Genomic DNA, 22,278 nt, shown 5'->3' on the forward strand with positions numbered 1-22,278 from the left:
CACACCAAACTTGTAAAGCAATAATAAAATATAAAAATATAAAATCAGCAGTGTTATACATAGCGATTTGTTATATATTTCAAACATTATTTCAGTTTAACAGCATAGTTATAGCGTGTAATTAATAATAATTAATGTGGCGAAAATTTTTTATTTATGTAATTTATATAAAAAAATGTATGTAAAATTGTAAGTGGTGTCGATTATATTCGGTAAATTAAGTTGCATATTATATATGCAAAGTATATATCAGTATATATCTAATTTGTGTTTATACTTACATTGAACGAATAGTGTTGCTGAAGTAACCGCTTCCCCGAGTTCGTTTGTCGCGCGACACGTATAAGTGCCTGAATCTTCGGGATTGACGTACTTCATGTTTAATGCGACGTATCCAAAGTCGTGCATGGTCGTTACACGATTTGCTTTTAAAAGGTAAAGAGTAAAATAAAGAATATTTTTTAAAAAATCTCGTTATATAAAAAACGACATTTTTCAACGTGTAAATTTATAAGATATTAGACACTTACAGGCTGAAATAGGAACTCCGTTACGCAGCCATTCCACCTTGAGTTTGGGATCTCCAACCGGGATGACACGTGCTTCGAAATGCGCTGCCTGATTCTCAGCAACACGAAGATCTTTGATCGGTAACGTAAAGACGGGAGCTTGCGTAACAATTTCCTCAGTTGTTGTTTTACGTTGATGACGAGACGTGTCCTCCAAAGTGCGAAGGCGTTGAAGTGTTTCCTCGCTTTGAGTCTCCGTGTAGATTGACTTTTTGGCTGTAGATAAAAAAAAATAAATTAACGATTTTCATTAAAACTAATCGTCGAACAAATTTTAAAATAACAATAAGCTTACAGTGAACGATAGCAGTTGCGGAAGTGATAGCTTCGCCAATAATATTCTTAGCTCTGCAAGTATATGTTCCAGAATCTTCAGGATATGCATACATGATATCGAGTGCGACGAAACCGAAACTATTTGTTTCGACAAATCTTGAGCCTGCTTTCACTGGTTTATTATTGTGAAACCATTCAATTTTCATCGTTGCATCGGACACTGGAATTAATCTGCACTCGAAATGCGCTCGTTGACCTTCTTTTATCTCGACATTATTTAACGAAGTCGTGAAAATGGGCGCCTGAGTGGTGGTTTCTTCAATAACTTCTTGCCTTTGATATCTGGATCTATCTTCAAGATAATAAATCTGCTCAAGTCCAAGCTCATTTTGCGTGTCTGTTAAGATTTGCGCGCCCGAGCGACATGTTAAGATGCAGCTCACTTCGTCGCTGCCTACCAGATTAACTGCACGACACGTGTAAGTTCCAGAGTCCTCAGCGATCAGATCAATTACATCCAATGCAACGTAACCGAAATCATGAATCGGACGGAAACGGTGTCCTGCAAAATATTGATATACACAAAATTAAATAATTTAACAGATACGAGCTAAGTCTGTTAATAAACTTAAAAAATTATTAAGAAAAATAATTAAATAATGATGTTTGTTATTATAAACTAAATAGATGAGAAAAATAAATTACCTATCGTTACTGGACGACCATTCTTGAACCATTCGACCTTCAAATTCGAATCTGTTACTGGCTCCAGTTTGCATTCGAAATGAGCGTGATGTCCTTCTCGAAGATTTTCCTGATTTTTCGGCTTTGTAATAAATTTCGGCTTTACATTAACAACCTCGTCGACGAGTTCGTGTCTCTTGTATCGCGAAGCATCCTCCAAGTATTGTATCCTTTCCAATCCTTCGGGATGTTGAGATTCCAGGATTAAATCTTTCTTTGCGTGGACTCTTACGGAACACGAAGTAACTGCCTCGCCGAGCTGATTTCTAGCCTGACAAGTGTACACGCCCGAATCTTCAGGATAAACGCCAAGAATATCTAGAGCCACGTAATCAAATTCGTAAGATGGTCTAAATCTATGACCAGTTTTGACCGGTCGACCGTTGACGAACCAATCGACCTTCATAGTCACGTCACCGACTGGCTGTAGACGACATTCAAGATGAACGTTGGTCAATTCCACGGTCTCGATGTTGTGCAAAGGTCGAGTGAATTGAGGCGCTTGCATCACAGTGACTTCTTCTTGTTGAGTTTTGCGGTACCTATATGAAAAATAGGAAGTAGATAAAAATAATAGTACACAAGTAATTTTTATAAATTGCAATAAATAAAAGCGAACCTCGATGAGTCCTCCAACATTTGTATCTGCTCCAGCGATTGTTCGTTCTGTGTTTCAGTGACGACGTCGGATCTTCCGATGACTCTCACGCAAGAGGAAGTGTGCGCGGTGCCCAGATGATTGGTAGCTCTCACCGTATATTCGCCGGAATCGTAAACAGTAGTGTGTACTATGTCTAGCGCGACGAATCCGAAATCGTAGTAAGTCCTGAATCTGGAGCCAACCGTGACCGGGCGTCCGTTTTGAAACCATTCAACTCTCATCGTTGGATCGCCCATCGGTTCCAAGCGACACTCTAAGTGAATATTCTTGCCCTCGCTAACCGGCTTAGGATCGCTCAACGGCTGAATAAAAATCGGTTTTGATTTCGAGATTTCTTCGATATGATAATGCGGCTCGATGAACTTGGATTCTTCTAAACGTTGAGTCTTTTCGTAAGTGCCGCGATGCATACTGCTGGTATCTATGCTGGAACGCGCTGGAAAAATTAATACAATTCATTAATCTTACGATTTTTTAGAGCTTCTGCGTAAATAAAATTGTATATCTTACTTTCTACAGTCATGGTGGCGGACAAACGGGCTTCTCCGCGAGAGTTTCTAGCCACAACGGTATAAGTGCCAGCGTCTTCGGGTCGAACTTGAAGGATATCAATGGAGACGTATCCGAAATCGTGATAAGTCTGGATTCTATTAGCGGCAGTGATAGATTTGCCGTTGTGGTACCACTCAATCGTCATGCTTAAATCGCTTTGAGGTTCTACGCGTGCCTCAAAATGCGCCCGTTGACCCTCTACAATCTTATTAGTGCCTTTAAGATTGCCTAGGAATCGTGGTGCCTGCGTAATCTGCGTTTCCTCTTGAATTTGTCGCGAGTATCTGCTCGAATCTTCGAGAGATTGAATTTTTTGAAGACCGGTAGGATGCTGACTATCATAAATAACATCATTCTTACTAATTACGCTTAATTGAGCAGTAGTATGAGCCTCGCCAGCCCTGTTGTAAGCTCGGCAAGTGTATACGCCGACATCGTGTATCGTTACATATTTAATGGTCAGCGCCACGTAACCGAAATTGAAGAAAGTTGTAATTCGTGAACCTAATTTCGAAATGGTTTCGTGAATATATAATTTCAACAACATGTTTACACAAATCGAAATATGTTACTTACTAGCTTCTACAGGTCGTCCATCCTTAAGCCACTCGACACGAAGATCGGCGTCGCCGACTGGTTCAAGGCGCGCTTCAAAATGAGCAAATCCGCCTTCTCGTATGCCGCTTTGATCTTTAATAGGCGATTTAAATTCCGGTGGGCTGCTCGGTTCAGGCTGCTCCTGCACGTACTTTTGGTGCATTGCTTGTTGATAGGCTTCCAATTCCTCGGCAGCCTCGATGTACCTCAGTTGCTCGGGGATACCCAAGTCTGTCGTTACGCTTGTTCGCGCTACGCAATAATTTTAAAATTAATTTTAATATCAGAGAATGAACAAATATTGCTCAAAAATAATTGTTCGTCGCAGAATTAAAACTCACCGAAGACACGGAGAGTCGCGGAGCTGATGGCCTCTCCCAAGCGGTTCACAGCTCGCGCAGTATAAGAACCCGCATCTTCAGCCCGTAGGTGCATTATATTGAGTGAGACGTAACCGAAGTTGAAGATGCTAGTGATTCTCGAGCCTAAAAAGCGATTATATTTTTATAATATAAGTTCTAAAGCATTACAATATTTTGTTATTCAATTTTATTTTTGATAAGTCTATTAATATCGTGCTTCTACCGATACTTACTAGCTGTGATTGGTTTTCCATCCTTGTACCACTCCACTTTCATGGTGGGATCGCTAACAGGCGTCAATTGCGCCTCGAAATGGGCGTTACGACCTTCCTGTAGCTCACCAAGATCCTGGAGCGGGCGGATGAAAACCGGCCGCTGTGAAGAGGTCTCCTCCACGCTCTCCTGCCTTTGGTACTTGCTGTAATCCTCGAGCTGCTGGATGTACTGGAGACTGTCGGGGTATTGGCTCGCCTGTTCAATCGTGGCGCGCGCTAATAAATAAGAAATTAATTTAGCTTATATTGTAAAACACAAATAAAGGGTAAAATAATTTATATACTTACGGGTTACGCTGAGGGTGGCTCGAGATTCGGCGACTCCGGTAGAGCTTACAACACGGCATAAGTACTCGCCGCTATCTTGAAGAACGATGCTAATAAGATCGAGTGATATAAAACCGAAACGGAAGATGGAAGTCGCCCGGGAACCTGCAACGCACGTCAATACAAATTAGATTGATTCGAGAGTCTGATCGAGTAATCGATAATACAAGTGTTATACTCACTTGCGTCGAGTGCTCTGCCATTAACATACCACTCCACCCTCATCGTGGGATCGCCCACCGGTTCGATTCTGGCCTCGAAGTGAATTCGTCCACCTTCGATTTGATGAACATCTCTTAACGGTATAATGAAACGTGGCGGCGGATAAATCTTATCTTCTTCAGGAGGCGGCAGATAAGGCTTAGCACGCTCCACGTGTCTCAAATAAATCACTTCGGGGCCAGGCGCTGGTCTAGAAATATTTATTCATGTCATTTTATTTTATCATAGATATTGGGAGAATTTGAAGAAGAAAAAAAAATGAAAAATATCGATTCATTTTTGATGAACACTCGAAAAAGCTCTCACTCTGGTTCGATGACTTTCGTAGGTCGGGGTAAGTTCAGGCGTCTTGGTTCCGGGGCCGTTCCTTTTGGCGTCTCGACGAAGAGCCGCGCTCGTGTCGCGGTGGAACCGGCTACATTTTGAGCGGTGCATTGATACCAGGCTGCATCTGAGAACTTGGCACATGGAATATCCAGGGTCGAAGCTCCGCTACCGTCGCTCGATATACGGATTTCGGGACCAGGCGTTATCGGTACGCCGTCCTGTTAAAAGTGTCACTGGTGTCAGAAAAATTTCTGATTGATACAACGAATAAAAAATATTACCTTTTGCCACGTGATACGTGGAACCGGCGTGCCGACTGCACGTGCCATAAAAACAACGGGTTCTCCTTCCTTCACGCTCGTAGTGACAAAACGTTCCACAAATTTCGGCGCGATCACTTGTTCCTTCTCGATAACGCTCAAGTTGCACTGACAGGAGGTTTCGCCAGCTTTATTCCGAGCAACGCATGTTACTACGCCGGCATCGGTACGACTCACGTTTGTAATCATCAATGAATTGTTGCCGGATTCGTTTACGAGGATTTTATGAGTCATGTCATTGGCGATTTGTTGACCATTAATATACCAAGTAACTTCGGGATACGGACGACCAGTTACGCGACAGTCAAATCTGAAAATAAAATATCATTCACATTGATAGTTTCGTCGAAAATTATATTTAACTAAAAAAATAAATAAAATAAAATAAAACGTCGAAACGTACCGCGTCATTTTGCCTTCGGTAGCTTCTCTGTCCGTGATGGTGCGGACAAAATTCGGCGGTAGAACTTTGCCAGAGTCAGCAGACTCGGTGGTCGATTCCGTTTGTTGAGTCTTAATAAATTCCCTTTGATGCGCTTGATACGGAACTTGATCTACTTGATCGCTGGACTCAATTGCCAGATAAGCGGAGCTAACGGTGCAGCCTTGAGGATTTTCGGACAATAATGTATAATGACCGCTGTCTTCCGACAGGGCGGCTCGGATTCGTAAGGTAGCCTGTTGGTTCGAATAGCTCGTCTCCACACGTTGGGTATCTCGGACTCTCTGGCCGTTCTTGAACCATGTTAACTGCGGAGAATGTGAGCATGATATAACGTTGTATTAATTAATATAATACATATATATTAGGTATTCTACTAGAACCGTTTTCCTTCAATATTTGCTCTCTCGAGAGATTATATATTATATATGTATAATAAAATAAAAATACATACATATATATATATATACTTTGTTTGTAAAATATCAGAGATAAAAATAATTATAAAATTCAATAATAAATGTGAAATAAAAAAAAATAATACGCGCCCTTTCGATACAGCTTAAACTCACCCTTGGTTTAGGATTGCCAGTTATTTTTGCGGTGAAGACGGCATCCGTTCCTTCGACGAGTTTCGAGTTTCTCGGTTTCTGAGTGATTTGCGGAGGAGCAATCGGTCCTAAGGTACGATCGACTGTTGTAGAAATTTGCAAATCAGATTCACCCACGAAACGGCGAGTGATCGATTCGCGAAACTCCGATTCGCGCAATAATCTGTATTCGAAGGTATCAACCTGCACATTCGAGGAAAATACGAAGAGTTATTTTAATTCGTCATTATCCTATTCCTAGTAACGTGCATCAAATTATAATACCTTAAAATCTTCGATGCTCGTAGACGTGCCATTAACGTAACTTCGTTTATCTATCGTTTGTTGATAACGTTGTTGGAAGACCTGACTGCCGGTCTGCATTTTTTGTTCGCTCGACTGAATGCTTTGCGTAAATTCCTTCTTATAACTATCCGACAGTTGTTGCGCTGGAGGACCAAATCCTTCTGGTTGTATGTAAACTGAGCAAATCGCTTCGCCTAAATGAAGAACATGATAATTGTTTTGTTTTAGTTTAAATCCTGGTTTAGAACTAGCAAAATATGTTCAAAGAGAAAACGAGGAAAATATGTCTGATAAAATAAAAATTAAATTTGCTAGCAGATGAAACCCTCACCATACTGATTCTTTGCACTACACGTGTACTCGCCCTCGTCCCCTGGACCAATCTGATTAATTTGAAGGGTGACAATTCCAGTATATTCGTCATAGGACATTCGAATCTTTCGTGATTCTAGCAACGGTATTCCTTTATGCGTCCAAGAAACTGTTGGTTTTGGATTACCTCGGACGCAACCTTCGAAAATTGCGTTGCCGCCCTGCGCGAATCTCGCATTTTTAAAGATTCGTTCAAAAATCGGCGGTGATGGATCACCAGGTTTGCCGGTAAATCTACATCGAGGGGATCACATTAAAATAACAATTTAATTTTTTCTAAAAATGTTATAATCACAAAGCATATCGCGATACTTACACTGGTACCGTTGGCGTCGTTTGCATTACGATCTCCCCTTGAACTGCGAAAGAAAATTAATCTAGTTTTAGATAATTAATACGAATTCTATTAAACATCGAAATAATAATTAAAACAAGTTTGCGCGAAATTGCGCGTGTATTTGATTAATTTTTTTTCAAGTCTCAGTACTATAGACTCTTTCGTGTATTGTATTTTCGTAATGGTTCGTTTTCGAGCTAATGAGTAAATTGGTTTAAATTTACGGTGCGTCCTGATGTAGACATAACTTAATGAAAAAGTGCGGCATCGTCATCGCGCGTAACGGCGACAGGAAAAAAACGGCGTCAACGGTTCGTTTCCTCGATTCGTTCTACCCTAATTGGAAAGTACGACAGAACAATTACACACGAAGATCTAAAACGTGTGTGTATACGCATAAAACCCTAATGTGTAAAACGATTTAAATAGTGTACACACAGTTTTGCTTAAAAAATGAGCGAATTTTAATCAATAAAAAGATAATTAAAAGTTAGATAATCATTTTTTTACATGACAAAAACTATAAGAACAAAATTTTTACAATATAACAGAAACGTATAATAAAAAATAAATTTTAATGATTACATTAGATATTTCTCTCTAAATAATTTGCACATCTCTTTACAAACTCCCTCTAAAATAAAATTCAATTACACTATGCATATGCGTGCGTGTGTGGAGCCTTTTTAACTGACGTTTAAATTTAATGAATTTATTAAGTTAATGAATTAATAAATCAATGAAAAGATAATTAAAAGTTAGACAATCATTTTTCTACATGACAAAAACTATAAGAACAAAATTTTTACAATATAACAGAAACGTATAATAAAAAATAAATTTTAATGATTACATTAGATATTTCTCTCTAAATAATTTGCACATTTCTTTACAAACTCCCTCTAAAATAAAATTCAATTACACTATGCATATGCGTGCGTGTGTGGAGCCTTTTTAACTGACGTTTAAATTTAATGAATTTATTAAGTTAATGAATTAATAAATCAATGAAAAGATAATTAAAAGTTAGACAATCATTTTTCTACATGACAAAAACTATAAGAACAAAATTTTTACAATATAACAGAAACGTATAATAAAAAATAAATTTCAATGATTACATTAGATATTTCTCTCTAAATAATTTGCACATCTCTTTACAAACTCCCTCTAAAATAAAATTCAATTACACTATGCATATGCGTGCGTGTGTGGAGCCTTTTTAACTGACGTTTAAATTTAATGAATTTATTAAGTTAATAAATTAATAAATCAATGAAAAGATAATTAAAAGTTAGACAATCATTTTTCTACATGACAAAAACTATAAGAACAAAATTTTTACAATATAACAGAAACGTATAATAAAAAATAAATTTCAATGATTACATTAGATATTTCTCTCTAAATAATTTGCACATCTCTTTACAAACTCCCTCTAAAATAAAATTCAATTACACTATGCATATGCGTGCGTGTGTGGAGCCTTTTTAACTGACGTTTAAATTTAATGAATTTATTAAGTTAATGAATTAATAAATCAATGAAAAGATAATTAAAAGTTAGATAATCATTTTTCTACATGACAAAAACTATAAGAACAAAATTTTTACAATATAACAGAAACGTATAATAAAAAATAAATTTTAATGATTACATCAGATATTTCTCTCTAAATAATTTGCACATCTCTTTACAAACTCCCTCTAAAATAAAATTCAATTACACTATGCATATGCGTGCGTGTGTGGAGCCTTTTTAACTGACGTTTAAATTTAATGAATTTATTAAGTTAATGAATTAATAGCCTCATAATTAAAATTCATCGTTCTTTACTGTGTGTGCAGCTACGCATCGTTCGCTCTGCGATCCGCGGAAGCCGCGAAGGGGCCGCGAAGGGGGCTAGACGTCAGGTAATGCACACTCTAACGCTACGAACACAAGATCGTATTTTTGCATTCGGATGGGGATCACGTTACCGTGATCCATTTTAGGCGCAACTATCTTTGCTCGACGCCGAGCGCCGCGACGCGCCGCGTCGCAACGCGTGTACCCGGACCAATCTCGTTTCCCGTTACGCAAAGGCAGTCACTGACCAAAATAAAATCCGAATCTGACTCTCTCTCTCTCTCTCTTTCTTCTTCTTCATCTACATATATTTCGCGCGAGCGTTAATATATGTTTTATATATATATATATATATATATATATATATATATATATATGTATCGTGTATCGAAATTTCAAACATGAAACAACTATCTCCTCTTTCTGTCATTGTTCTTTTTTTACTTCTCTCCTTCGTCCCCTATTGTCATTTTCTTTTTGATGGACTGTCAGTTTTGTTATTCGTCACAGTTCGACCTAATGACGCTGAGATGCGATCAGCTGTTCTGAGTAAAGTGTCCAAGTTTCGCAAAACTGGCAAATGTTATAGGAAAACTTAGCCGATTTTTTGCAGAATTGTTTGCATGATGAAATGAACAGATTCTAGAAGATCATTATACGATATTCAATTTAATTCATAAATACATGAATTTTATTTTATTAATCAAAGTACGAAGCAATTTGTATCACATAGCACTATCACTTGTGTAAATATTACTTAACGCGTAGTGACTAAGATTCTTGCTAACAGTTAACATCTATTTATTTCTTGCTTACTTCTGTCAGTTTTGCATTGTTCATCAAAACAATGGTTAATATTGTCGGTAGTTTGCAGTGAATTTGATTTACTGTATTAATTTGGTATGTAGCATATTTTTGTTTTTTGAATGTATAATTATTTGTAGAGCGATGAAGTGTATTAAAATTATAATTATTTTTATGTAACTTTTTCTAGATTTACTTGAAAAGGGCTGCAATGACAGCCGAAACGTTGTATTTCAACTAATTATTTATAATAAATGATTGCCAGTCTGATCGACTTTTAACTTTAATGAGAGATTTTTATAAATATTTTTTAATAAAATTTCCTTACACGTGACATTTCCCTGCATATATTTAATTTTTCTTTGTAAATGAAGAAAGATAGTTTAACGCTACTAGCGTAACGGAGTCGCTTACTGTATTTCATTGTCTTTTAGTTTCACGCACGTTGAAATATAACCCTATACGTTTCGATGCACACCGATGCAAGCAAGATTCATAAATTTGTCAACGTTTATGTCATTTGGCAGCCAACAAAACACCAACGCAACCATTTTCTCTATTCTTTTATGTATACGCAGTTGGCAAATGTATTCTATACCTTCAATAACGAAAATCTAAATCTGAAATCGCTTGTATATATTAAAAAATTAATTCGTAAAACGGAATACGTGTGCGCAAAAGTGGTTGCTTAGATTTCTGTAAAAAATCTCTAGAATTGAAATTTTTTATGTGAAATTATTTATATTCTGTTTATCGTAAAAGGCTGAAGCCTTTAATAAATTAGCTGAATAAGCATGCAAAATGAACATTATTAGATGAATATAATTCTTGATTCCCTTTCTTTTTTTTGTCACATAATAAGCACACAAGGATTAAGCAATTCAATGGTCTTTTTATCTTGATCTCTTTTGAATTTGGCATTGCGCCTATTTTGCAATGAATTAAACAAACACAAACAAGAGCGTAATAAATGTGTTTCTGAATTTTACAATTACTTTTGGAGATTTTCCAATACATTGCATTCATCAATATAATGTTACCTATGATTCTTCATTGTAAAATAATAATTTTTCATTACATTAATCTGCCAATCAAAAATTAATTTTTATGTTAAAGAATTTTAACAGATATCAATATGAAAATTATATAAATTTTACATTAATTTATATTATTTTGTTTCAATAATTAAGCATACTATGTTTAAAATATAACTAGATTAACCTTGGCTATGTCAGGCTAATTATAGGATCTCTGCTCTTTTTTGATTATCTTCGAAATAATAACGAAATATTTTTCATTCATTAGAATTGAAGATTGGAATAGAAGGGTTGCTCCGAAATGCATTTTGTTAATGGAAGAAAATTGTAAGATTCTCGAGACATATGTTTTCTCTTGATGGAGGTCGCGTAATGCAACGTCACCCTTCTTCGGGGGCGCGTGAAAGAATTTTATGAGACGGTCACACGTCGAAGTACGCGGAGAACTATCTTTAGAGCTCTCGCACGAACGGTGCTCCTTGCTCGGAAATAGAATACGAGAGCCTACGTTGATGGGATATTCGCCAGGAGATGTAATATCAAAATTTCATCGCTTATTTCTCGTTAAAAAAATTTTTAAAAAATTAATCCAAAATATACGCAGTTAATCTGCAAATGAGAATTTTTGCGACTAAAAATTGCGATATAAAATGTAATTTCATAATTTCACGCGGCATTTTTTATAATGTGTTTCTTGCTCGAGCTCTTCTTGTTCGATAGATTGTTCGAAAGTACGATCTCTGAATTTTTCACACGTTATTGCAACTGACCTCTCTGCTGACTGGTGATCTGTTGCCGCGTGATTTGTCTTTCCGTTCGTTGCTGGGTGTATTGTTGTTGCTGTTCCTGCTGGATGATTTGTTGCTGCTGTTGCAGCTTTTGCTGCTCTTGAGACTGTTGTCGCTTCATCTTGGATCGAGAAATCCGATAAAGTTACGAGTCGTACGAACGGAAGAATCGTGAACTGCTAACTATACTCTTGAAGAATCTACAGAGCTCTTCGTTTAATGTATATTTCTCTCTCTCTCTCTCTCTTAATTTTTTTTTTTTTTCAAAACGTCGCGTTTTATCACTCGCCGAGATTTAACGAACAAACTCTCGACGCACAACGACGGGTTGGAGCAAATCACTCGCACTTATCCCCCGTTTTGTCCCGCAATACACGCAGTATTCTTCTGCTGGTAGCCGCGGCTCAGTCCAATCAGTCGGCAGAAATCAAGTCATCGTCAAAAGTCTTGTCCCCGTGATTCTTTAAACCAAGACGTCGGTCGAATGCGAATTGAACGGGTTACGAGTTGACGCTTGGCTAAAGCGCGAGGAGATGGAGAGGGTGTTACATGGTTTAGGGTGGGGACGTCCGAGGATTCTGTCGAGGAGGAACAAGAGAAATATAGCGTACGCGCTATAGAGTTAGCTTGACATATCGCAAGAGATTTCGACAATTTTTATGCATCACGATGTTTAAAAATATACGAGTGAGTAAAAGGGTACCAATATACATAATATGTCATAGAAATATATAAGAGACACATGACAGATACATTATTTTTATCGCGATATTGTTTGCGATAACGATCGGCTCGCACTAACGAAGTGTTAAATATAAGATTGAAGTGTTGCTCGCGCTATAGATTCATTTGATAAAGACTCCGTTTGTACGTCGCCGATCGAAGAGAAGCGGTAAAAGTCTCACGCAGCGTTCTCGCGCTCACTGACAGCCGCCCACGCATCTGCACATTATTGCCCCCTCCGTGCTTACATCTCTCTTTCGTCGTTCCTCTCCGTGAAGCCCGAGCACTTCTTAAGTCTGAATGCGCACTCGTACGTACATTTCTTTCCTCGATCTTTTCTTTTCTCCCTCTTCGCGTATCTTTATCGAATTTTTATCTATAAATATTCAGATTCTTTTACTCCACAATGTGTATGTGTTGGCGATTTTCCCTTCTTTTTTTTACCCTCTTTCTCTCTCTTTTCTCAGTCTTACAAACAATTTGTTCATTTCCTTATTCTCATTATAAAATTTGATAACAGAAGATATTCTCCTTATATTTGCGTAGGCTCGACCAAGTTTAGCCGCGCGAGCAACCCTTGATCGCGACTTTGAGAATGCATCGCTCAGCCACTACGAACCACATTCTAAATGCGTATGCGCGCCTATCAGTGAGCCTAACAACGCGGGGGATTGCTTCGTAATACGTAAATAACGACTGGCGTTTTTCGAGACACTTTTAACACCGCTCGAAAAATTATACAAGATGCATCTTTACCAGCAAAGATCAAATCATCTATTTTTCATGTAAAAATTTAGTATACAGATTTTTTGTACACATTTCGACAAAAAGTGATTTTCTCTCTTTCTTTCCTAGAAAATAATTCTAGTTTTTCGTCCAAGCATAAGCAATAGGAATAATCCTGTTTAACCGTTAACGTTTTGACGAATCGGAGCGTTTTTCGAGACACTTTTAACACCGCTCGAAAAATTATACAAGATGCATCTTTACCAGCAAAGATCAAATCATCTATTGTTCAGTGTAAAGAGTTTAGTATACAGATTTTTTGTACACATTTCGACAAAAAGTGATTTTCTCTCTTTCTTTTCTAGGAAATAATTCTAGTTTTTCGTCCAAGCATAAGCAATAGGAATAATCCTGCTTAACCGTTAACGCTTTGACGAATCGGAGCATTTTTCGAGACACTTTTAACACCGCTCGAAAAATTATACAAGATGCATCTTTACCAGCAAAGATCAAATCATCTATTTTTCATGTAAAAATTTAGTATACAGATTTTTTGTACACATTTCGACAAAAAGTGATTTTCTCTCTTTCTTTTCTAGGAAATAATTCTAGTTTTTCGTCCAAGCATAAGCAATAGGAATAATCCTGCTTAACCGTTAACGCTTTGACGAATCGGAGCGTTTTTCGAGACACTTTTAACACCGCTCCAAAAATTATACAAGATGCATCTTTCACCAGCAAAGATCAAATCATCTATTGTTCGTGTACGAGTTTAGTATACAGATTTTTTGTACGCATTTCAACAAAAAGTGATTTTCTCTCTTTCTTTCCTAGGAAATAATTCTAGTTTTTCGTCCAAGCATAAGCAATAGGAATAATCCTGCTTAACCGTTAACGTTTTGACGAATCGGAGCGTTTTTCGAGACACTTTTAACACCTCTCGAAAAATTATACAAGATGCATCTTTACCAGCAAAGATCAAATCATCTATTTTTCATGTAAAAATTTAGTATACAGATTTTTTGTACACATTTCGACAAAAAGTGATTTTCTCTCTTTCTTTCCTAGGAAATAATTCTAGTTTTTCGTCCAAGCATAAGCAATAGGAATAATCCTGCTTAACCGTTAACGTTTTGACGAATCGGAGCGTTTTTCGAGACACTTTTAACACCGCTCGAAAAATTATACAAGATGCATCTTTACCAGCAAAGATCAAATCATCTATTGTTCGTGTACGAGTTTAGTATACAGATTTTTTGTACGCATTTCGACAAAAAGTGATTTTCTCTCTTTCTTTCCTAGGAAATAATTCTAGTTTTTCGTCCAAGCATAAGCAATAGGAATAATCCTGTTTAACCGTTAACGTTTTGACGAATCGGAGCGTTTTTCGAGACACTTTTAACACCGCTTGAAAAATTATACAAGATGCATCTTTTACCAGCAAAGATCAAATCATCTATTGTTCGTGTACGAGTTTAGTATACAGATTTTTTGTACGCATTTCGACAAAAAGTGATTTTCTCTCTTTCTTTCCTAGGAAATAATTCTAGTTTTTCGTCCAAGCATAAGCAATAGGAATAATCCTGCTTAACCGTTAACGCTTTGACGAATCGGAGCGAAACGCTCACCGATAACTAACTAAATTTACTGTCCGGTGCACTCGAGCAGTTCAGTACCCATTAACGATACTCATCTCTTCGTGTAATATATACCTCGCATCGCAATTAATCTACATCAGCTTTCTGTATCGTCAGTATCGGTAAAAAGCGAATGTTAACGGTCACGATGCGTGTAACGAAGGAAGTACCTTCGCGCCGGAGAAACATCAGTTCAGAAACATCATCACATCGAGAAGGTGGGTCACGCGTGAATCACCACGTTTCGTCCAAGATGCCGCATAGCGACGCATCTATTTTGAGATTTTGTGAAATAATCTCGGTCGCGATGACGAGAAGCCTTTACGTTTCGCTATGATTCAAGTACCGACGAATATTTCGGGATCGTTAAAATCTTTATTTACTTCATAGACTTGTTAGATTCTATTTTGATCGAGCATAGTGAACTAATATAATGTCATTAAAACCCGACGCGATTCAAGTACTCACCATTTGTCACATTGTGCTCTCCTTCGCGATTATACAAAGGCAGCTTGATATCCAAACGCAAATTATTGATGTCAAGTTTGTCCTTCGTATAGATGCTATCTAATTCATGTCCAATGTCATTTTCCCCCTTTATTGCATCGAAATCTCTCGTCACATTCTCGCGATTGTTTCCTTCTATGAAACTGTTACATAATTTAATGATAGTTTCATAATGAAATGGTATATTGAATTTGATAGATTTTTTATTAAGTGATCGATGCAACTACCTGCAATCTGTAGTGAATCCGAAATCATAAAAAGACTCGTACGGTTGTTCACAATTCGTAGTGGGCGTAACATTTTTATCTTGCGACAGGAATAAATCTTTTAAAGCCACATATTTTGGTGTATCCTGAAATCGTTCGATTATGCTTTCCTTTGGATAACGATAAACATCGTATATCGATGACGTTGCGCCTGTAAAAGTAGCGATACTACTTGGAGAAATATGACGATTATCGTTGTAAAATTGCGTAACCGAATCATAAAGAAAAATAGATTAGCGTTCTCTCTTTCTCTCTCTCTCTCAACATATATAAGATCGCTTGTTTTTCTTCCGTATATTTTTGGATCATCGACTCACATTTTCCTCCACATTCCTCGAGATTATTTTACCATCTATTTTCATACCAAATCATCCGTTTTTCATGCAAGAGATGAATCAAGTTTTATAATTTCTAGAAATTTTCAAAAATTCTTACAATACGAAATTCAACCGTTTCATGTGTCGGAAATGATGTAACGTTTTAATCGTTCTCTGGTTTCAATAAAAAAATAATGTTTAACTTTTGAACGATGAAAATGTTTCAAGATACGAAAATACTATCTAAAAAAATTACAATTAGCAATATATGTAGAGTTTAAATTAAGCAAAGACACAATTAAAGAAAATTATCAAAATTTTTTTAAAAACGTATATCCTATATGCAACTTTTTCATGATCTTTAGCATTTATGAACTTTAGCGATAGATCTTGCTAGAAAATTAATTTTTATTAAAAAATTCACGATCTCTTTGACTTTTTATTTTTAAGGAGCTATATGTTCATATTCGAATCTCTATAATACCGCGCGACAATATGCGTGTGTGATGTGCAAACACGCAAGTTACGCGATAAGAGTGGACTAGTATTGTCAGATGTAGATATTTGAAATAATAAAAAATATTTTCATAATTTTTACAATTGAATATAAATTATTAGATGCTTTTAAATTTCTGTTCACCACCATAACGCTACCACATCACAATGTCTTGAAGAAATGTTAAAAAGGAGGCAGTTATGAATACAGGAAAGGAAGATGGAATGTAGGCAAGAATGTGAAATAATTCATTACCCATAAACCATAGCCAAGTTTATATTGTAGAGAAAGCACACTTTTTTATTTACATAATATATAAGTATTTATGTCACCATGTGTATGAACAGCAGCATTAATAAATAACACAGTTAACTCCTTGTGAAATGCGAAAATATCTTATTTTGAAAATCTTCGACTATCGATTAAATTATTGACGATCGCTTAGTTAATTTACAGAACACTTTTATTCTTCAATAAATACTGTTTTTTATGACCATTGTCGTTTGTACATTTCTAAATGCAATTATAATGTGAATTATACCTTTGTTGTTAATTCTCTATCGACGCAAGGAGTTAACAGCATGGTGATTTAGAATATAGCCGTACACATGCCCCATAATAGATTCCCATATTTCATCTAGCTGTAAAACATTAACTTTTCGTGTTTTAAGCACAGACAATTAATATGGAAATGTGTAAAACTACAAAGTAAGAAGCCGTTTAGGACGTTTGGATACTCCTATTACATTTATATATATTTAGTGCTTATAAATAAACAATATACTTTTATTATTTTGTTTTTAAATAGTTTGACTAGTTTTAATATATCACGGTGCATAAATAGAGAGTGATTTAAAATATTAATCTTTGAATTGAAATAAACTTCTTTTTTATATTCTATAATTTTATTTTAAATTATTAGCTTCGATAAAGCTAGCTTGAAAAAAGGAGTATCATGATTCTATAGCCTGTAACAACGCTGGCAAGAAACAATCAATGTATGTTTAGAAAGAAGAATCGAAAATATAATGGTTTAATTGAAGGAAAGAGTAGAGGAAACAGAAGTAAGACATAAACAAGAAACAAATGTAGATATGTAGATATGCGAGGAATCAAAAGCTTTACTTAACTTGTCCAATGGCATGATATTGTTCAATAAAACATTTTTTTCTTTGCTTCGTAATTTTTATTTCTTATTTTGATTTATTTATTATTGACTCGCTTTAATTGACTAGTTTCTGTGTCTCATAACATTATTATAGTTCGTACGTATATACAACTATATAAAAACAAAACAATTATGCGCATTGAGACAAAGCTAGGTTGCTTTTTTGTCCTGTGTGTATTCTATAACACCACTTTTCATATTTTCTTGTATCGCGATAACTCATCCATCTCCAGGAAGAAGCAAGCTAGAAAAAGCGCTTTGACATCGAATTATAATATTCGCTTGTCTTCGAGTGTTTAAAGGAATTTTTTTCGCATAAAGGAAATATCCCGAGCATTGCATATCATTATTTCCCTCACCATATTAACCTGCGAACTGGGTGGATAATAATTAAATATGATACAATGCACAAATCCGATATCAACACAAACTGAAGTTAAGAACTGACTTTTCCACCACCTTTGCGTTTATCCCGTTCGATTTCGTGCGGGGAAAGGGTCGTTTCCTAATCAAATCTTTACGAAATAGGGGCGTATAAAGATCGTCTATTACCTGGCACCTCTAAATTGGCGGAAGTTACGGTGGAACCTAGACTGTTCGTTGCCGTGCACGCATAAGTTCCAGCATCCTCTATGTAAAACAAAATATATATATATAAAATTATATTATAGCATCATAATTGTATAAAATGTCTATATAAATTATTCCCTATATAAATTTCTCTTTTATTTCTATATTCATATAACAATTTTATTCGAACAAAAATCAATAAATCGACTTTAATAGCTATTAAAAAATTATTTTAAGAAAGAAAAATAAGTACAAAGTATAATCATTTTTACATCGTACCGGGAAAAGCTCTTATTACGGTAAGACGGCAAACGCCATTTCTATATTGGATGTCATGACTCGCAGAATTTTCAACGATCCTACGATCCTTTGACCAAAGAATATTAGGCTGCGGTTCAGCCTGAACGATACACTCGAATCTAGCTGATTGTCCGCTTATTACTGCGATATCTTTCAGTGGCTGAAATAAAATTATAAGTTTTTTTCAAATGAAAAATTATTAATAATTAGCAACAAGTTATTAATATTACCGTGATAAATATAGGAGCCTTTTTCGGTAATATGTCGAGGTAAGGCTGAATTACTTCTTTGGTCGATGACACGCCGTTACTGGTCGGCCACGGTGAACCTACGATGTTTGATGAAATTGAACGAAAAAATATAATACAATAGTAACAAACAATATATGAATCAGGCGATTTAGAGCAATATAATTCGATTAATACAGAATTATACAGAATCTGAAATTCGTATAACGAGTAACCAATTGTTAGAGAACATGATTGATTAACATGCACGAAAATAAGCGTCTGGTTTGATAATGAATGTTAAAAAAGACCATCTCTTCTTACGTGCAATTATCACATTTCCTAAATTGCATTTTGCGATACAGTAGTACATGTAAAGAAATCTCGAGAAGAATCCGAGTGCAATGAGAAAAGCAAGAGCACAAGAGTTTTGTTGAAAATTATGACAGAAGTTATCGCAATCCAGAATCAGCGACAGAAATTCTCAATGGATAGAGAAAGAAATAGTAGAACGAACGATCTGAAGCTAGATGAAAAGTGCTGGAAACAATTAATAAAGGCAGCAACACATATATTCTCGCGATGGCAGGCTTATACCTGCAGAATCCACATTGCTAGTGGTCCAGTAGCGCTACTATGTCTGGGAGATAGGCTCGGCAAGCTTGGACTAAGAGAAATCGGGCTAGGCGTAATGCGATCCCATTTTGACGGCGATACGGGGCTAGGTATGATGAGACTTGGAGGCGCCATCATCGAGCTTTCCAGCCCCGATTGTTTTTTCGTGAGACGTTTCGCGTCCTCCGCTTCGGAAAACTCGCTTTCCGACGTCGGCTCCCACTTGACAGTCTTCGAGTTACCGAATTTGTTTCCCGGCTTGGTCTGGCGACTCGAGAATGTGCCCTTCTTCGCGAAACCATTCGCTTTCTTCTCAGTAAATTCGTGGACTATAGGCACTTCCACGTCGCTGGCGCGTCTCTGTCCTTGAATGCTCTTCTGACTGCTTTGAACCGTCTTTTTACCCTCGCCGGGTAAAAGAATACCGAATTCATAACCAAAGTCATACTTGAAATATATGAGTCCAGTGTCCGGATCGATTTGTTTTGTTCCTGTTTGCGCGAATAAGCATTACATGCTTATATATTACCTCAAATATAATAGATTTATAAATTGATTCATGCAATATGCGCGCAATTAGAACGCAGACGGAATGTCTTATTGTTATGTTTCAAAATTATGTATTTGTGTATGTTATACTTTTACTTCAACTGGATATAACGTGAACGTAATTAAACAAATTAGATGTATCTGCTTTTTAAATTAAAATTAGGTAATATTATTACCGTGTTCGGAGACTCGCGATTCTTCTCTATAAGTTCTCGGCTCGTCCCTATCCGTCGTCCTTGAATCGACAGGATGCTTCAAAATCGGTTTGCTCTGCCTCAAGTCCGACTGGATATCACTTACGAATTTCTCGGTTTTCGATTTGAAGCTGCTCGTCATATCACTCATATGACGTGACGCGATGTCTGCGAACGTTTTAGAGCTTTGTGTTACGGAAAAAATAAAATTTAACTCACTTTTTGCATATAGAGACGGAAGAAAAATTGTAAAACCCGATGGAATGAAAAGTGACATAACATGTAAAACGAAGATTGCAAAAAGAAAGAGAACGAAAAATCGGCCAAATAAAGAGCGATTAAAGCCAAACAAGATGTAAAGTGATAATTGTGAGAATTCATGTGTAATTATCGAGAATGAAAAATATACTTCTACCATCTGCGCTTCTACGATTGTTTATGCGAAAGCATTACGTGACATATTATTTTTCTTACGATCCGCAGCGTTTTTCACGTCGCTCCTCGAAACAAATCCGTATTCGGGTGGCGAACCAGGTTGCAGAATGCTGTCGCTCTTTCCGGAAGCTGTTCGTTGCTGCTGGTATCTCTGATGGCTGATGGTTCCGTCAATCTCCTCTCTGCGGATCAACGAGGTCGGAGTCCTCGGAGGACCGGTGTCAAACTCCATCGGCGACACGACGTGTGTCTGCCTAACCGGAGCACTCGACGATCTCGGGCTCTTAGCCGCGGGAGGTTGAACTCTTCGGTAATGCGGCTCCTCCGTGTCGCTGTCGGCCGGGGTCCACTTCGGCCGAATTCTGCCAGAGTCTACGTCGCTCTCGTAATCGGACTCGCGAAATTGTCCTTGGACAAATTTGGTTGGTACGGGCACGCGATAATGCGGTTGCTGTTTCTGCTCGCCGAACTTGATGACGCGGCTCGTTTGCTCGACAGTGACGACTCTCCTGGCAGTCTCGGTCGACTCGTCCATCCTCATGGTCTTCTTGGTTTCGGTGCCCACCGCGTTGGTAAACGGCACGCCTGCACGAGCCTCGTAAAATGTTTGCCGTTGCGGTTGCTGCGGTGGCGCGTACGCGATTTCCGGCGGAGAACCGGGTAAGAGAACTGTCTTCGGCTTTGTCGATGCTATCGTATACTTGCTCGGCTTCGCTGGTTTTCCTATGTGGAAAAGTTTGGTCCGAAAATTCGAAACGAGTTCCAACTATTTGTTGAGAAAAGAGCGAGAGAAGGTAGTACATCTCAGAAGAGCATATTTATATTTCTAAATTTCTAGTAGAGTACAGCAACATCCGGTTTCACACAGATCTCGTTAGGACCGAGCATAGCTGTCAAAACTCGACGAATTGCGAGTTCAATATTATGTATTGAATATTATTACGTCCATCAATTAGATATCGATGACATTTCGGGATTTTCTCGACCTCACGATGATGAAACCGGTTATAAAGCAAGAATAGAGTATCTCATAGAAAGCGAATTCATTTACGCAGAAATAAATGCGATGATTAAAAGAAAGATGAAAATTCAATAATTGTTTTACAAAGAAACGTTGAAGAAAAGAAAAACATGCAAATGAGAAAGATAAAAGAACTTGTGTCTTGGATATCAAGCTTGCAGAGAGAACTATACACTATTAGCTAGAAAATGGAGCAAAAGTTAAAGAGCTCTTATAGATTAGATCAGTTACTTTCTATTTAAAAGTGTACAAAATTAATAATGCAAATTCGTTTCACTTTTCTGTATTATTAACACATTTAATAATAAAATATATAATTTTTAATAAACATATAAATAACTCCATGAAAACCAATATATTGTTATAGTTATTTTAAAGTTATTTTAAATTAATGTAATAAAATACAATAATATAAATGATAAAAACTCATACAAGTACAAAAATTTTGCAGTACTAGACGTTCTAGCTCAAGCGTTAGGTTTAATAAGAAATAATAATGTAATACCTGAATCGGTGACAAATTTCGTAGAGCTGCTCAAGCGACACGGCGGTGTTATGCGATCATAGTCGCTTTCATAGTCGCTCTCACGGAAATCGCCCTTCACAAATTTCGAAGGACTCGGAGAGATTGACATAATCTTTTCCACTGCTTCCAATTTTTTCTGATCGATGGAAGGCCCTCCCGTTTCCTGTTAAACATTATTTCATTAAGTATTTCAATAAGTATTTCGACTCAATTTCTTTACGAAACACTACAAAAAACATTAAACA

General features: G+C 36.8%; 2 protein-coding genes and 3 long non-coding RNA genes across 5 annotated transcripts in view; 2 read left to right on the plus strand and 3 right to left on the minus strand.

Moving 5' to 3' along the window:
* LOC114939593 (titin-like) overlaps window positions 1-12,631 on the minus strand; it is an 81,441-nt gene extending 68,810 nt beyond the window's left edge. Inside the window, 19 exon segments of the mRNA XM_085484261.1 lie at window positions 282-425; window positions 531-785; window positions 865-1,407; window positions 1,551-2,131; window positions 2,209-2,686; window positions 2,761-3,306; window positions 3,379-3,651; window positions 3,741-3,884; window positions 3,995-4,252; window positions 4,325-4,468; window positions 4,546-4,775; window positions 4,892-5,130; window positions 5,194-5,542; window positions 5,636-5,982; window positions 6,247-6,468; window positions 6,550-6,764; window positions 6,902-7,176; window positions 7,259-7,301; window positions 11,739-12,631. Of these exon segments, the coding sequence (XP_085340387.1) occupies window positions 282-425; window positions 531-785; window positions 865-1,407; window positions 1,551-2,131; window positions 2,209-2,686; window positions 2,761-3,306; window positions 3,379-3,651; window positions 3,741-3,884; window positions 3,995-4,252; window positions 4,325-4,468; window positions 4,546-4,775; window positions 4,892-5,130; window positions 5,194-5,542; window positions 5,636-5,982; window positions 6,247-6,468; window positions 6,550-6,764; window positions 6,902-7,176; window positions 7,259-7,301; window positions 11,739-11,877 (5,425 nt within the window). The 5' untranslated portion in view covers window positions 11,878-12,631.
* LOC146725278 (uncharacterized) lies at window positions 12,502-13,474 on the plus strand. The gene is made up of 3 exons (XR_014925059.1): window positions 12,502-12,789; window positions 13,026-13,264; window positions 13,335-13,474. It is a non-coding gene; the product is annotated as an uncharacterized LOC146725278 (long non-coding RNA).
* An 82-nt stretch (window positions 13,475-13,556) lies between these two features.
* LOC146725279 (uncharacterized) lies at window positions 13,557-18,220 on the plus strand. The gene is made up of 2 exons (XR_014925078.1): window positions 13,557-13,734; window positions 13,805-18,220. It is a non-coding gene; the product is annotated as an uncharacterized LOC146725279 (long non-coding RNA).
* Window positions 14,236-16,043, minus strand: LOC146725280 (uncharacterized). The gene is made up of 2 exons (XR_014925085.1): window positions 15,577-16,043; window positions 14,236-15,492 (listed from the first exon to the last, which is right to left on the minus strand). It is a non-coding gene; the product is annotated as an uncharacterized LOC146725280 (long non-coding RNA).
* The window catches only part of LOC146725281 (uncharacterized), a 32,978-nt gene continuing 27,386 nt past the window's right edge, over window positions 16,687-22,278 (minus strand). Inside the window, 8 exon segments of the mRNA XM_085484318.1 lie at window positions 16,687-18,226; window positions 18,446-18,626; window positions 18,697-18,794; window positions 19,291-19,311; window positions 19,314-19,799; window positions 20,034-20,219; window positions 20,526-21,209; window positions 22,013-22,196. Of these exon segments, the coding sequence (XP_085340444.1) occupies window positions 18,114-18,226; window positions 18,446-18,626; window positions 18,697-18,794; window positions 19,291-19,311; window positions 19,314-19,799; window positions 20,034-20,219; window positions 20,526-21,209; window positions 22,013-22,196 (1,953 nt within the window). The 3' untranslated portion in view covers window positions 16,687-18,113.

Source organism: Nylanderia fulva, unplaced genomic scaffold (assembly GCF_048542155.1).
Source record: "Nylanderia fulva isolate GAGA-0341 unplaced genomic scaffold, ASM4854215v1 Scaffold1, whole genome shotgun sequence".
Taxonomy (NCBI): Eukaryota; Metazoa; Arthropoda; class Insecta; order Hymenoptera; family Formicidae; genus Nylanderia; species Nylanderia fulva.